Source organism: Galleria mellonella, unplaced genomic scaffold (assembly GCF_026898425.1).
Source record: "Galleria mellonella isolate WM207_F2 unplaced genomic scaffold, CSIRO_AGI_GalMel_v1 utg103, whole genome shotgun sequence".
Taxonomy (NCBI): Eukaryota; Metazoa; Arthropoda; class Insecta; order Lepidoptera; family Pyralidae; genus Galleria; species Galleria mellonella.
Window position 1 is genome coordinate 2,236,925 of NW_026441966.1, and position 17,920 is coordinate 2,254,844.

General features: G+C 35.5%; 1 protein-coding gene across 5 annotated transcripts in view; it reads right to left on the reverse strand.

Moving 5' to 3' along the window:
* Nucleotides 1-17,920, reverse strand: part of LOC113514411 (leucine-rich repeat flightless-interacting protein 2) — a 52,420-nt gene that overhangs the window by 12,606 nt on the left and 21,894 nt on the right. The window contains exon 1 of one of the 5 annotated variants that reach the window (XM_026898498.3): nt 14,220-15,134. The exons of 3 other annotated variants lie outside the window; for them this stretch is intronic. In XM_026898498.3, the coding sequence (XP_026754299.2) occupies nt 14,220-14,618 (399 nt within the window). In that variant the 5' untranslated portion in view covers nt 14,619-15,134. Of the gene's footprint in view, nt 1-12,964; nt 13,570-14,219; nt 15,135-17,920 lie in introns of those variants that run through there. One more of the 5 variants, XM_052903080.1, reaches the window with a different exon arrangement.

Below are 17,920 nucleotides of genomic sequence, written 5' to 3' on the forward strand. Positions count from 1 at the left end.
TACTTTTGTAAAAATGTGCTTCTTATCGTCATTGACTCAATGTTTCACCAGGCAAAATAAAATTAAAGCTTCCAGTGAGGTAAGTATTTTAATATGCGTTTTATTTCAGGTAAAACGCTGCTATTAAAGTACTTGACCGTCACTGGAAGCTTTATACATTGAGACCTGTTTGTTATTGCCTGGTGACGCCACTACTTCTTTGTTTAATTAAATTTTAATACACAAAGGTACAAGGTGGGCTTAAAGCTCAGGACTTGTGAAGCATTAAGTTATCGAAATAGGAACTAGGGGTGTATATGCAATGCCATACCTGCTTGCTCTATATAATTAGGTACTTTGAATAATAAGTAATTGAAACGCCAATGTGATAATGAGTAGATTACAGCAAAAATAAACTCGTCTTTATTTTATATATAATTAGGTAACATAATAAATATTACATAATTCATGTACTTGTGCTAACAAAATTAAGTATAACTAAATTATAATGATTTTATTAATTATTAGTCTGTACCAAACGAAACCCATGATAAATCAAGTAATTGGATTAAACAATCGAGTAATGGTATCAGAATTATCGCTCCTAATAACTTCTCTTCTATAAAACTGTTGGAATGTATTAACAGATTGCCAATTCCCACGAGCTAGAATATCTTCAACAGAATGATTCTCTAGCCAACTTTTAGAGGCTACAGCTGATCGAACGCTTCCTGGAGTAGCTGCTATATCGGCTTCCTTTAAAAGCGTTCTGATCCATCCAGCTATTACGGTTCGTGAAGCAGGCTTGGCAACACCTCTAATTGTAATGAATAAATTAAAAGACTTTGTAGCATCACGTCTTTCTTTTAACAAAGATATAGTTCTCTCTATCCAAAATAGCGGAATTAGATTACGGTTATCGGGATTTAAAAGTAATTTCCAACCAGATTGTCTATAAGTACTGCTGTCAGTTTTTGAGCCAAATTGAGGCCAAAAAAATTATATTATCATCAGATTTTACACAGTAAGGTGGATCTATCCTGAGTAACGTTAAATCATGAATACGTCTGCCTGAGCATAGTAGTAACAAAATGGCAGTATGTCGTGAATACTTGAAATATATTATTCATATCTATTATGCAATTGTTTAGGAATTGACACAACTTACTGACATTCCAAATGGGTGGTTTACAAGTTTTTGGATTTTTTAGGGAAATTGCTTTTAAAATATGTTTTACTAGGACATGTGAACTTAGTTGACAAAACATATCGGTATTACATAAAGTGGCAACAACTGATTTGTGTAGAAGAATCGTATTATAAGATAATTTATCTACTAAATGTAGATCACATAAAAATTGAGCTAACTGTGATCCAGTTGGATTTGTTGGATTGATACTTTTATTTCTACACCAAGAAATCCAGCGTGCCCATGCTGTTTGGTAAGTTTTCAAAGTAGACTCACGCCATGAGTTTTTGAGTAATGAGCGTTGTTCAGAGTTCCATGATTCTATCGCTGAAGACCACCCCCACATTTCCACACCTCCAGTACAATCTCGTCTACTTTCGGAGGTGGGAGGCCTGTCGACGTATCGACTAGATGTTGGTTGAGGTTCCTCAGAGTAAACGGTGCTGATAGCGCGCGGGTTTTCAGATCCGCTCGCCAAAATACTTTTTCCCACCGAGGAACTACTAACAAAAATGTCCCCGTCGACTGATTTAAGTGAGTTAATACTTTGGGAACCAAATATGGGGGTGGAAATACCCATGCTATTGGATAATTCCATGGGACGCTGAATGCATCGTGAAATAAGGCTTGATGATCGGTTAAATCTCGAGACACATAATTGCTTGTTACATGTGCCGTTTTTGATGCAAAAAGATCTATCACTGGGTTGCCCCACTTTGCAAAGATTACTTCCACACATGCAGGTAATAAATGCCACTCCGGGGGTCGGCGATGGCGACTTAAATGATCGGCATAATTGTTGAATTTGCCTGGAAGGTAATGTATGTTGAAATGTATTTGATAATGATCGAGTAAATTTAGAATCTGTGAAGTTATTTCCAATAATGCTATTGATTTTGTACCTCCTTCTTTCTGTAGATAAGCGACTGCCGTTTTGCTGTCGCATTGAATTAGGATTGAGCTGCGACTTATCTGAGGAGCATAACTTTGGAGAGCATGAAGTATGGCCAACATCTCCTTTTGATTGCAGTGAAGATTCTGTTCCTCTGGTGACCAGGTCCCCGAGAGAGCTAGATTGTTTATTTGTGCCCCCCACGCCCGATCCGAAGCATCTGTTGCTAAGAAATTCACCGCAGGAGGGTGATGTAGTGGTGTGGATAAATGGCAATTCTGTACCCACCATTTTAATTCATTGTTGGCTTCCTTCGTTAGTGGGTAAGCTCGAGATGACGTTTGTGGTAGTGAATTCATCATTGTTAATAATTGTCGATGATTGAGTCGTCCTCGTGGCACAACAAAACTGGCAAAGTTTAGAATCCCTACTATTTGTTGTAACTCTTTGACGGTTACTTTTTGTTGTTCGAGTATATAATTCGTCTTTTTTGCTAAGGCGATAACCTTCTCCTTTGGTAGAGATTTTAGATTCTCCCAAGGTTTCCAGTCTATACCTAAATAAATTATATTCTTTTGAGGGTAAAGTATCGATTTTTCGAAATTTATTTGCCAACCCAAATTCTGTAGCGTTTGTATCGTAAGTTTTACATGGTTGCGCAAGGTATTTTGATTCTGATGTGCAATAAGGAAGTCGTCTAGGTACACTATGATTCTTACGTTCCATTTTTGCCGCAACATTTGAGCAATCCAATTGGACAGTATGGAGAAGGTTTTTGGGGCTGTACTCAGGCCAAACGGAAGACAAGTCATCTCTAATAATTGTTGGTTGTATATCAGTCGTAGGAAGCGTCTTTGTGACTTTTGTATACTGAGGTGAAAATAGGCCTGCGACAAATCTACTTTGCATAGCCAGTCCCGAGGTTGCAGGAAGTTCGGAATGCGGTGCATGTTTATGAGATGAAACGGTTTGACCGTTACATATTTGTTTAGTGCTCTTAGATTGAATATAGGACGAGCTGTTCCGTCTGATTTTGGTACCAGAAATAGAGGCGAAACAAAGCTGGGAGAGACATGGGCGACTTTTAGAATTCCTTGCGATTTCATTTTGTTTATTATTATGGACATTTCTTTTGAGACAGGAGTTTGCAAGGGGCATTGTTCTAGATTTGGATATAATAGAGGAGGTTTTTGAAAGAAAGGTATGCGATAGCCTTGAATTAATTGCAAAACAATTTCTGGTGCACCCATATCTTTCCATTGTGTGTGGAAGAGTTTTAACTGACCTGCTCGAAATGGCTTTGAGTCATTGTTTCTGTATTTTTTGATTTCCTTTATGGGAATTTCTGGACGTATTTGTACGTCCTCGGTTATTTCCACGGTTGTGCTGCGAGCCACGGTCGTGAAATGTACCCTTGCCTGTGTTAGTGTATTGAACATTAGAAGTATATCGTACAGGAGGGTAGACAGTATGTTGACACTGATATCCACCCCGCGAGGGTGGATTATTACACGCATGTGCATGCAAACTTGGTTCGTAAGAGTAATATTGGTTTCCACGCGATGGAACCGCTTGTCTTTTTATGCCTTGTCCCCGCGAGGGATGGCGGTTAGATAGATTAGGTTGATTTCTATATTGTGAAATTTTATCACGTTTTAAAGGCCAGAATGCTTTTCGCATTCCACCAACTTTTCCTAATGTAGATGTAAAAGGCTCAGCATCAAATATGAATGTAGCAGATGGAGGAATTCTATTCAGAGAAGCTTTTATCAGAGGATCACGGACTTGGCTTATAATACGCTCCCGCCGCATTTCAATAGATTCAGCTCTATGGCCACAAACTAATTGTAATAAATCGGAAGATATTTTATGGAAAGGACCTTTTTGAAATATTTGCTCTAACTGTAGATTTAAATTTTCAACATTTAATTCTTTCGTATTTTTGGCCCAAGAAAGAAGGTCACGAAATCCCTCTTGAAGGGATTCTCTTTGCTTTAAAATGCAAAAAGTTATAGCCGCGTATGATTTGTCAGCATACGCTAAGTTACGAGAAGTGTCATACATTTTGACTTCCTCATTAGTTTCTAAATCAGTATAGCCTGGAGTATGATTATACAACTTTTGTGTTTCAGCATATCTCACATCGGACCAGGAGGAGGTGCCTAGGCGCTGAACCTCTAGCAACTTTTTTAAAAAATCATCGGGTGTTTTTGGGACAACTGGTTCCTTTAACTTAGTATCAATATCAAAAGTAAAATCTTTATTTTCACAAGAAAAGCAATCGTCAACGACATCAGTATATAGCTGGCCACTAACCTCAGATGAAAGCGACACGTTGTCATGACAAAATGTATCATTTTCAACATTCTTACTAATAATAAACATTTCTTTGAGCTCACCCAATTCTTTCACCAATTTGTCCATTTTGCGTGCAGTGCGACGAGCACGCTTGCCTTTCTTACGGTGGCGGCGCGACTGTTTGTCTGAATATGACGAACTAGAAGAGCTGCTTGAACTGCTACTTACACTTAGGATTCGCTTGCGCGAAGTCCCACTGGAACCAGCTACAGCTTGCGACTTATCACATAAATCATTCTCATCATCAGCCATCCTATAAACAAAAGATATTAAAAAAAAAATCCTTATCTAAAGAAAAAGTAGTGAAGGTACTCATACAGGTATGAAATTTCTAAAAATAACTTTTGTTAAGAATTGCATTAAAAATGGACGGTGAAATAAAAATTATTATAAAATTATTATTATAAATCCTTATAATCAATTTTTAGTCGAATAGCATTTACTCTTAATATGAATTAAGAGGATCGTACGAATATGTTACTGGCTAAAAGTAATGCAATATCGTAATCCGAACGAAAAATCGTTTATAAATAACGATCACGATATAATAAAATAAAAGGTACTTACAGTGTTTCTTAAGGATAATTAAATCACTTTATACTTATTTACTGAGTACCACTGCAGAAACAGTGTTGCTGCAGACAAGTTACTTCGACGAAAAACGAAACGCCAATGACGATAAGAAGCACATTTTTACAAAAGTAAAAATCGTGCATCCCCGCCAGGTGTCGCCACTGAGCCGGAAATTCCGGTATAATAATAATAATTTAGGACTGGCTAACGACGGAAACGGAAATGCTCTCTCAATGTATAAAGCTTCCAGTGACGGTCAAGTACTTTAATATATTTTCCGGAGGCATTTTGTAATATCCAGAGGGAGACTTTGTACAAAAGTCGACTGCTTGGGTACCTCTGTCCCATTCGTGTTTCTACCGTGAAGCAGTTGTGTTTGCATGGCTGTGTTTCGGTTTGAAGGGTGGGATATGGCGTGAATTTACTGGGTATAGAGGAATAACACCTGAGTCCTTAGGAATGGCAACGCATGGGGGGTATCATGGACGAAACAGTATACTCTGTTATGTCCATGCTACTGCTCATGTCTATAGGCGACGGTTACCATTTTCCATCAGATGGACCGTCAGCTTGTTTGCCATTCTAAGTTGTATAAAAAAATATATTTACAAGCTAATGCCCGCGACTTTGTCCGCGTGGTATTTGTTATTCCTGCTTAGTATGTATCGATATATGTACCTAACTATTTATTATGTCTGGAAATATTGGACCAAAATTAACAAATGACGTGTCGTTCGCACTCTTTGCCTTAAGTCAAAATCACTGGGGGGAAAGGGATTGTTAGTAATGGAGACTGAGAATCCCATTGCTAGCAATATACCCAACCAGGTCGACCTCCCCCTGGAAACTATCATGGTTAATTCCTGATGAATTCATCATGATGGGCTAACTGGTCTGTTTTCATTCTCATCTATCACCCTTCACTGGTGCTTACATCTATAATAATAAACAGAGAGAGAAACAAAAATATTGGAAACAAATCTGAATGTGTCCTATTTCACTTCTAACATCCCCATGACTCGGTTTTTAACGTTTTTCTTTCTATGTAGTTAGACATTCGACCTCTACAGTTTTATTATAAGTATGTATATATTGCATAGCTACGTATTAAATAAAACATCTTATGACGTAAATTGTCTAGTAACCTACCTAACATATCGATAAAAATGTAATACAACTACCGAGCACACAAATGGTTATTACTTGTAAAGCTAATAGGAAATCATAGAGTCGCCGTTTATGGAAACTGATGGTCAGTGTGCACAAAACCCACTGTCATATTACGTTAAAGCTATATATAAAGAAATCCAATCTCAAGCAAATGTGCATTAAATCAGGAGTTCTGTTAGTTTAACTTCCACATTACTATTATAGTATAACAGTACTTAGTAATAATTAAAAAAAATATTTTTAAATATCAAAATGATATTCCTATAATTATTAAGTGAAGGTGCGTGAAAACCCGCTCGTTTCGAAATGTTTCAATCACTTAATAATTTTTTGGATATGAATGTCATATTTTAATAATATTTCTATCTCAATTCACAATTATGTAAACAAAAATGAATCGAAAAATACTAATATTGCAATCGACTTTGAAACGCAATCCTTTATCGTTAAAATTGAAATTTAAGTTTTATAATACAGCATTTTGCGTGTATTAACTAAATATTATATGAAAAAAATCGATAATAAATATGAAAGTGAGTTTGTTTTTACGTTTTGGCGATATAACGACTCAATATTCGTCAGGGCATTTGGTACACTTATACATGCGTTAAAACAATTGCCTACAATATATTTGAAATAGATCTACTATGATTTTTATTCTCGATTATTTAACTTTCGCTAAAATATCAATTTAAAGTTTTAGAAACAGATTTGGGGAATTGGTCTCAGAATCGACCTAATTATTAATATTATTCATAAATTTATATTGTTTATTAACTTAAGTCCAATACACTTTATCTGAATGTTTAGCCAGCCTACTTAAAATGCGGATCATAATACCACGTGACTCAATAAGTATAACATTATTATCACAAGTCACTTATTAATGCTATGCAGTGTGCACACGAAGCGAGAGGGAGGGAAATATTATGAGTAGTGGGGATTAGCGGCCCCATTGCTAGCAATAAGCTCTGGACTCTACGCGGTGCCACTGAAAACGATTATAGTTAATTCTTGATGAATTCATCACAATGAGTCAAAAGACGCATTTTCATCTTCACGCATCATTCGCAGGTACCAGCTGGTACCAGCAAATACCGATAGCGAAGGCAGACTTGCTATTTGATTATTATAAATTATTATTAACATCGTAATTTACCTATTGACAGCCTATAGTGTGTTGGACTACCCACATCCTCTGTAAACTATAGGTATTATTGTATAACAATATTAATTAATAAATAAATACGTAAAAAAATTCCATACAATGCCGGTAATTAGATATCCGAAAAGAATGTGTTCTACCCCAGTACTTCCTCGGGACCCACGTGTCCTGACAACTATGATCTAGTTCACGCAACACTAGACACAGTAAGACAACACGTGTTCGTGTATATAACCGGCGATATAGATGGGGGGGGGGGGGGCGTCGTTGGTAATATTGGCAGTTCACCATTCCCATTGCTAGCAATATACCCAGTCAAACCTGCAGTCGACCTGTACGTGATCCCCTCTGGAAACTATCGTGCTGAATTCCAGGTGTATTCATCACGATGGTCTAACTGACCTGCTTTTTCATTCTCATCTATCATGTCTATTACATACCCTCAGTGCTGACCCGCCAACATATACCGCTAGCGCAGACGGGGTTACCATTCCATTATCATCCAATAAAAAAAACCGGCGATAGAACAATGGGAGTCGATTCTGACGCGTTATTTCTCTACACAAATCAGCCGAATTTTTTCCCCTAAAGACTGCGGTATGGGATTCTTCAAAAAGGGTATATTAAGGTTTCTTAAGGGTCGGCAACGCCAGCGTCTTCTAATAGTGCAGGCGAAGTTACCATTTCATTTTCACCCATGAAAAAATGTATTGCAGGCGCCTATAGGCTATAGTAACTTATTATTATCAGACCGGCAGTATGCTTGTTTGCCACTTTTGTAATATAAACAAAAAAAAAAAAGAACATTGCGATATGGCATTTTCATATATAAAAAAAATAAATCAAAGAGTTTAGTAACAAGGCAAGGCGTAAACAAATTAGAGTTCAGAATAGGTCACCGTGCCCCTGCACGAAACAAAAAAAAAAACAGTTTTAGTTGAATACTTGAGTACGATACGTTATCGGTGGTGACATCATGCCTGGATGCGGTGACGCAGCCAACCGGCCCGCCGTAGGACGCGACATGTTTACGATAATCTTAACACGCTAGCCATGTGGAGATGAACATATTGCTACTTTTGGGAAGCAATTGGCCGAATAACTATATCACTAATAATAATGAAATAATAAAATGCTAAAGCATTTAATAATAACATGCCACTGGAATCTCCAAATATTAATATGAATTAACTATTGATAATTGGGGGGAAAGGGATTGTTAATAATGAAGACTGAGATTCCTATTGCTAGCAATATACCCAACCAGGTCGACCTCCTAGCGGTTCTCCCTGGAAACTATCATGGTTAATTCCCGATGAATTCATCATGATGGGCTAACTGGCCTGTTTTCATTCTCGTCTATCACCCTTCACTGGTGCTCCGCAAGTGTATACCGTTAACGCAGGCGGAGTTACCATACCATTTTCACCCATAAAAAAAACTATTGATAATTAACCCCACAGTGTTTACGCATCATACGCTGTACCGAACAAAAATGTGGTACCGCGCGCTAATACAACAGCGTCTGTTGCATAATCGAATTTGCAGCATTGTTTTCATTAAATTCATGTAGGTCATTAATTTATATAGGTAATAAACCCATTTATCCATAACCTCTAATCGAAATTTGGTAATTTCAAAAATCGGTGACGCAGTGGGTGTAGCGAGCTAGCCTAGAGCCGATCGCTCCACGGATTAAAGCACTACCTATGATCGAAGCAGGACTGTTAAACACCAATAAAAATTTCACTTCATCTTGCTTTAATTATTATCAATTTCGACAAAGAAAATATTTAATTAAAATAATTAAAAAACCTTTCAAGAATCCCTGTTTTGTCATGAATTAAGATACCTGTTCAGTTTAATCCGACAACGTAGGCATTATGTCAATAAAACAAAAAAAAAATGCAACCGAATTGAGAACTTTCAGAATCTTCAGGGTCGGCAACGCGCGCGTTATACCTCTGGTATTGCAGGTGTTCATAGGCTACGGTAACAACTTATCATCAGTTGGGCGGTATGCTTGTTTGCCACCTCAGTGGTATAAAAAAACTCCTACTTTTTAAATCGGTTAAAAATTATCAATAAACATTATTACACCGACTGAACTATATTTAATCATTTAAAATTTTATTATACTCTATTTAAACAGACAATGGTTTAAATTATTTTTATGATAACACTGTAAAATTCAACAGTCGTGTTTTAAGCGACTTTCAAAAAAGGACATTCTCAAATTGTCCGCAATTATTCGTAACTGTGTTATGCGATTACGTCGCAAAAGAGGTAAACATACTCAGAAAATTACATACAAACGAGAAAATAACATTACTATCCAGCAGTTGAGTAAATAATAACAAATCAAACGAGAAATCATTCGCACTACACAGCCTGCCTCGGTCTGCCGGCAGAGGTGTTCCAGTTAGAGGACGATAATCCCGCGCCGTGTGTTTACCAGTGTCTACCACCAATAAATATATCGATTGACGATTGATTAATTCACGCAAAAGAGCTGAATATAATTGTATAGCAATGATGTTCCTCGTACAGGATGCCTCCATGTCCATAATATTTCAATCTTTAGGAATGGCAACGCATAAGGCATACCATGAGCGATAGTGTTTTTTGATATCCATGTCTATAGACGACGGTTACCACTTTTCCATCAGAGGGGACGTAAGCTTTTACAGTTTTAAGTTGTATAAAAATATACTCTGACGTAGAGATACTATGAGTGACATACCATGGGATAGAAGTATCATGAGTGAGACACCATAAGTGTTTACTTCTCTATTAATTTGTCCAGTTCTAGAGTATTAGCTTCCCGAGCAACTGCAGTTTTTGAGCAGTATCCCCTTCGGAACTGCAGTTTCCGTCTTTCTCTTTTCCTTATAAATCCTTCATTCCTTTTTTACCAACTTCCACTACTCACTCTCAAAGTTTCCCTCCTTTTTCTTCGATCCTTTTCTCTGTACCGTAGGTGGTGGATACCACCAAAAAAGCAAGGAGGACTCACATCAGGCAGGTAATCAGTTGTGAAAGTCAAAAACTTGGTTAATATAGATAAAAACATATTACGCCGACCGAGATACAATAAGCATTGTGTCATTTTTACTTTACTCCAGTCTGCTTGCACCAAAACTTGGAGGAAAATAAATATTTCATTTATTAATATTTAATCCGAAGTCAGGTTCAGCCCCGACATATCATTTATTTGTACACTGGTGATAAATTATTAAATACATAATAACAACACCCATTTTTATATCGAAAGATTATACCTTATCATACCTTTAATAGATCTGTTTGTTGTGCACTCTGTTGTTAGAGATCATGTTTTATATTTACTATTTATACTGTCAACATACCTTACTAAATAAATATTGCATTACATTCATATTTAAAAAAAAAATGGACATTTTGTAATCTACACAGAATCTTTTTCTAAGACACAACATAATAAACCATTAACTTACATCATTCGTATAGTTAGAGAACATTTATGTACGTTCAGTTTTTAACAAATTACAAAATAATAATTACTGTAAATCAAATTGTACAACAAAAATGTCAGAAATGACTTGTTTCATAAAATGTGAACTAAAAATTCCAGCCGGAACTATCATAATCTATCCGGATAGCCGGACTATTCAAGGGTAAAGTCAAAGGTATCCAGATCCAACTCGCATTGTAATATATATATTCGATAATGGTAAATTATATGCCCCTAAAAATGCCAAAAAAATAGATAATAAATGGCTAACATAATAATGATAAAGAAATAACAAGAACTTTAATGAGAAAATAACAATTTTACTTTCCGCCTCTCTTATTTGTATTCCATCAAAGAAAAATACTATACAGAAATGGCTTTACTATGAATCAGCTATTGTTTCGACGCAGCTGATGGCATATGACAGTGTCCAATGACGGACTATTAAATTTTTTGCATTGCTAAATAATATTGACTTCCTTTTATCGAAAAACCTAATCGAATGCATTACTCAGCAGCGCTGTAAAATTGATATAGTCATTTCGATTATAGGTCTGTAATCTTTTTTTTTTTTTATACTACTTAGAATGGCAAACAAGCTAACTGCCCACCTGATGGAAAGTGATAACCGTCGCCTATAGGCATGAGCAGTACCGTGGACATAACAGAGTATACTGTTTCGCCCACGATACCCCCATGCGTTGCCATTCCTGAGGGCTCAGGTGTTATTCCTCTGTACCCTGTAAATTCACGCCATATCCCACCCTTCAAACCGAAACACAACCATGCAAACACAACTGCTTCACGGTAGGAACACGAATGGGACAGAGGTACCCAAGCAATCGACTTTTGTACAAAGTCTCCCTCTGGTCTCCCTCTATATATTAAAAATGATACTATAACAAAAACAAGAGTTAGATTAACTTTTATTAGTTTTAGAGGACATTTAGATATCTTTTAAGCCTTATATTCGATTCAATCGCGGAAGAATTGAATACATTGATAGATAAATAATAAATTTATTTATATAACACATTTTTAGTCTACTATCCATATTATAAAAAAAGATTTGTTCCGACAGAGAGAGAGAGATCAATGCACCGCATATTTATTTTATAACGTAGCCATCCAAAAACAAAAGATTTCGTGTAATTACCAGAGGAATGTAAGACGACAACGAAACCGTGATATAACTAATACCTACAACTAGTTCGAGATAAATATTAAAATAATTACCTCAAGTTTTTAATCAATCGGCTATAACTTAAAGTCATTTTCGTAACTAAGACGTTATCTTGAAAAACAAGATGATTGTTACAAATTGTTATGTATGTACATAAATTATACCGTTTTGGAAAGTGCACGACATTTAAACAAATGATCTGTTACTTGTTACGGTCTTGGAACGATATGTATGAGTATGTTGTCAGGCATTTTAAGACATGAATATTTCAAACGTTCATTTTGTTTGTTTCATATATAAATACGCCTAGTTACATAATTCATGAATAATATACAAAACTATGGCAGTCTATGGTAGAGACTTATGTTCAACAGATGATGATGATACAAAACTAAGTGCCTGAAAAGGGAATTAAAGCATCTACGTAAGATTAAAAAAAAAAAACTCATAGTCTATCCATAAATATTAAATACTATTAAAAAAGATGATCACGTGAGGAGTGTTAGAACAAATCCTCAGGGTAATATTTGCGTTCTTTTATCGACTTAATACAAAAGTTCAACAAGTTCTTTACGTTTATCTGTATTAATATTATAAAGAGTAAAGATTTCATTGTTTATTTGTAATGATAAACTCAAAAAGTACTGAACAGATTTTTTTTTAAATCTACATTACCAGCTAGTAATGTATATTAATTTCAAAAATTTCACTTGACCGTACGAAGCAGAGCCGAATCGATTGAATCATTATAATATACTTAGCGATATGCGTCTTGTATTTAGAATCGGGGACAAGTAACAAGTGTAAACTTTGTTAAAAAAAAACAACACTACCGTTGTAGTAGTGAGAAAATTATGCCGCATCCGGACAATCTTTTTTTGGTATTATTGTCTCTATGATTTGAATTGTTTATTTTGCTAGAGGAATATAGACTTTACAGCCAGGAACAATTCAATACTCACATAGAGGAACAGCAATCTACCGGCAATCCGTAAAATGATCTCCGGCGTCGACATGTCAAGACTAGGAGACGGGCTCGCGGCACCAGCGAGGTCACCGAGCACCGAGGAGCACACGAGGTCACTCGTAGACGGTAGTCGCGACGTGAACACAAGTGTTACTAGCTGATGCCACTATTGTACTAACTACCACACCACACTCGAATTATTTCAGTTTTGTTGACATTTAGCAACAGTATTTAAATATCTATAATAACGCAACCACGGAACTACACCGGCTCACGCATGAGCTTCAAAATTCAGAACACAGATGCGAATAAAACATACAATTATGAGTGTACGAACGGAATACGGAATCTTTCCGGAGACACCATGTCGTCATCAGTACAGGAGGCTCAAGGTTGCTTCACCGCAGTCTCAACACGTGTTTCCTAGCACTAGTACAGTTGTAACACAACCTACAACACTATAATCATAACTAAATTTTACCACACACTGTGCCTGTCCTGACATTTCGCATTTAAATTTATCAGTCACGAAATAGTTATGTAGTAACCTTGCAAAAATGTCACAACTCACGCGTCGCACGTAATATACAGATACGAGTATGTAAAGAAGACCCTTTAAACTCGTGAGCTGATAAATAAAACAAACATCTGAGACAATTGTTTGTCGATTGGTCGCCTCTGAATAGAATTTTATGAAGAGTATAAAACTAGATAAGATAATCTCTTATATAGCTATAATAGCAAAAAAAAAATCTATTTTTATGTCAATTAAACGGAAATTCGCGTTAGGTAACATAAAATATGGAATCTATGTGCGTAAATCCAGTACTTTTTTTGTACGATACCAGATTAGTTTAGATTTTTGCCTTTATATCTATTAGAAAATAGAAGAGGCAAAATGCTGGGCCATCTTATACGACATGACGATTTTTTAAAGAGGAAAACCGAGGAATAACTGCACGGGACAGATAAAAGAAACACTAGGTGTCATGTCGTATAGGAAGGTTAAGGACATGGCCTGGGATAAAACTGAGGAAACAAGAGGAAACTCTTAAATGAAAAGAAAGAAGACCTATTAGAAATTAATAAACAAGCACCAAGTAACTGGCTACCAAAGAAAGGTATACTATTATACTGTAAAATATTAATTTACTTCATTGTAATTGTGTACGAAATACACACCCCCTGTTAAATTGAAACAAATACATTAGATGGGATATGCTTAGACTCAGGTAGGTGGTAATACTTACATGATTTTGCTGTCCACCCAAGATTCCAACAATTGATGGATTTTGCTCCTCGTGTGAATCGCGACGCACGTCAGACATTCCATAATTGCCATTAACGTTATTATCTACGTCACTAGATTGTCCAACATCACATATTTTATGTCCATTAATTTTCGATTTGATCTCACCAGTACATTTATCTTTTGGGTTATTAGTATCTGATTCACTGACAGTTTCTACATTCATCTTCTTAGTTTCAATATTTACAGCTTCATTGACGGTCATATTTGTATGACTGTGTTGCTCATCCCGTTCAACGACAGTCTCTTCGTCCGAGTTATCAAAGTCCCCATCTGTGAAAGCATCTCCACTCTCATCGCCACTGTTGTCAGGCGTTGCCAATTTGGATAGATTGCCCATGATTGTTAGTTAGCTATTATGCACATTCGGAGAAATCAAACAACATGATCATAGCACTGTTTTCGCATTCCCACTACAGCGACGATCGTCAACAAACAACCTTCCCGTGGTTGATTCTTGATTGCTGCATCGTCTGAGCATCAATAGAAAGGAAGGACGTGATATTTGTACGACGCACTCTATTGTTACTGCACCATATGATAAACTATATTATTGTAATTATTTTTATTGTAATCTTATCTTTAATATCTTATTATCATTCACTTTCGATATTTCTTCACCAATAAACAATTGTCTTGAATTAATGTTCATATTAAAACACTGCTTTATGTTGATTGCATTTATCACAATGAATTGTTTATACATAGGTAAACAATAGAAAATAAATTATGAAGTACTGTAGTAAAGGGATCGCGATTTCGCGAATGCGTATTCGCATGCTAAGGGGCCGAGTACACGTGTGGTTGCGGCCACGATCACGGTTGACTGTCTGTCAGTTAGCCTTGCTTGGCATGCACTATCGTTTTCGTAACCACATTGGACCGTTATGTACTTTAGATTAGGAATAGAGACTAGAGGGGGCGAGGGCGCGAAAAGAACGTCATACAGTAAGAAATAAACATACATTGTTTATTTAATATCGGTACACCTGAAGTATCAAATGTAATTGAATAATTCTACAAAATATAATAAGTATTGCGATAGCATTTTTATTTACAAATTATTATAACTGTAGATAACATCTTACCACTATTATAAATATGAAAAGGTATAAAGTAGCTATTTTTTTCACCGGTGTGAAAAAAAAAGCTCTTACCGAGCTTTTTTTTCATACCGGTGAAAAAATAAGCGAATGAATTATATGTAATTTAATACACATATAAACCATACCACAGATTACATCTATGCTAATTCACGTGGCCAAAGCCACAGTATATACCTGTATACTTTTCATAATTAGGAACATACCAGCGAATATTCATGGAACTTTATTCCTTGGAATTGAAATACTATAAATCCGTACGTAATTCATAGTGATTACAGGCTACTAATTCAGCTAGACAGTGTTCATTATATTACAAAAATAATAATTAACGTGGTATCGAACAATCGATAGCCATTAAATGTGCCCCATTAAAAAACATACAAATTGGACGATTGCATAAAAAATAGACTTAAATAATAACAACAAGCAAATTGGTGTCTATGCAGATGAGTCATTGATGAGGACGTCTTAGACAAACTGTTTCATACTACATTTCACCGTTTGTAAATGGTATTACGCCACGACATCGGTGAATCATCAGCGTTGTACGACCACAATTCTAATACTCCACTCATTGCATTTTGAATTAGGTATTTTATTACCGGGTATGCGTTTTTAATATCAATTTCAAAGAACGGAAGTCACTATAGTATATAAACATGACGAGATGCATGAATGTTGAGAAAACAGCTGCAGTAAATACAGAGAGAATAGGATTCGTATTCTATCTCGTATCTTAATTTAATCCGAAAGTCAGTGATAACACTCGTGAAATTGAAAAAAAAAACTTTCCTCAAGCACATGATGTTTCGAAATATGAAAATATTTCTGAACATTTCAAACAATATCGAAATAATTATCAAAATCAATGCAGAAATATTATAGATATCGCATAAAATAATAAAAAAAAAATATATATAAATTGAATCTTAATTTATTCCGAAAATCAGTGATAACACTCGTGAAAGTGAAAAAACTTCCCTCAAGCAGATAATGTTTCGAAATATGAAAATATTTCTAAAAATTTCAAACAATATCAAAATAGTTATCAAAATCAATGCAGAAATATTATAGAAATCGCATAACGTAATAAAGAAAATACAAATTGACAACCTTTAGAAGTCTTAAAACCATGGATTGCATGAAAATTGTAATATTATGTTTCAGCAAATGGATATTATGAACTTGAGCAAAAATTTATTCGTCGACTTCATTTTCGGATAAAGATTACTGAATGAATGTCAACATAGGGGATCGCCATCTTATCTTGAGAGATGTCAACCGAAATGACATCATGTATGCAAAGTTTAATTCCGACAAAAAGTTTAGGCTTTTGCTAATGAGTGGGTGGGCCTTTACTGCGCAAATTATATTTCACCTCCAGAGGCAAATTGGATTCCACTAAAATAGCTAATGGTGATAGCCTTACAACGTTCAATAAATCATGTTTATATTATATTATGTAATAGTAGTAATGTAATGATTATATTTATAATTGATTATATAAATTAAAATTCATATGTTTTAAAAAACATGAATTTTAGAGACACGCGAGGGTTTCGTGACGTTTTGTTTTTTACCGTGTAATCTCGGCATAGAATAGGCCATCGCTTTCTTCTCGTGGTCAATATAAGAGGCAAATAAGGGAACTTAATGGTCGAGGGATGAGCAACAGCGTTCATTTTGAAACATAACCAAAGACTGCGGTTGCTAATCCGCCTGTCAAGCGTGACAACTAATGGCAACAACAACATCACATTTCCAACGTGTCAAACATTTTTTGTGACATTGACGAAGCGTGTTTGCTTCGATATGAATAACCAGATGATTCATTTGGTCTTTACGACTATCAGCATGTTCATTATGTTCAGCAGAGTTTGGCAAGTAAAGATGATCCAGTTTTCCATGATATTTTAATGATGATGCATTAGTTCGGGCATGTGTCTGCAGTTGTACTATATAGATCAATGATACAGCATACATATAGTATAAATTATTTGTAAATAATTTAAGAGAATAAACATTGGAATCTCGGAATTAATCTGTAAAATAAAATAATAATTTAATTTTACAGATAAATTCCAAGAATGACATCGACCACATTGTCATGCGTGAAATATTAAGGTCTAGCGATGCTTTGTTTTTTTAGTACGTTTGTTCCGTTGTGAAACAGGCTAAGGTCGGAGACCATGCTGCCTCGTCATCAATATGAACTCTAGCGATGAATTATAGTATTAGTTAAAAAAAAATAACACTGTCATACAAAATATAAGATTGCATACAGAAAAATAAAACAAATTCCATAAATTTTAATATCTAGGTGACATTGAACATTATCAACAATAAAATATATAAAAATATTACAAAACGTTGATAATAAAGAGGATGCGGTACGAGTCACGGTTAATTTTGTATTGTCCGCGAATATTTATCACTTTTAGGGTTCCGTACAAAAATGACACAAAGAAACCCTTATGTCACGGTTTTGTACGTATAACGGAACAGGTATTTAACTTATGATAAAAAATGTAAAAAA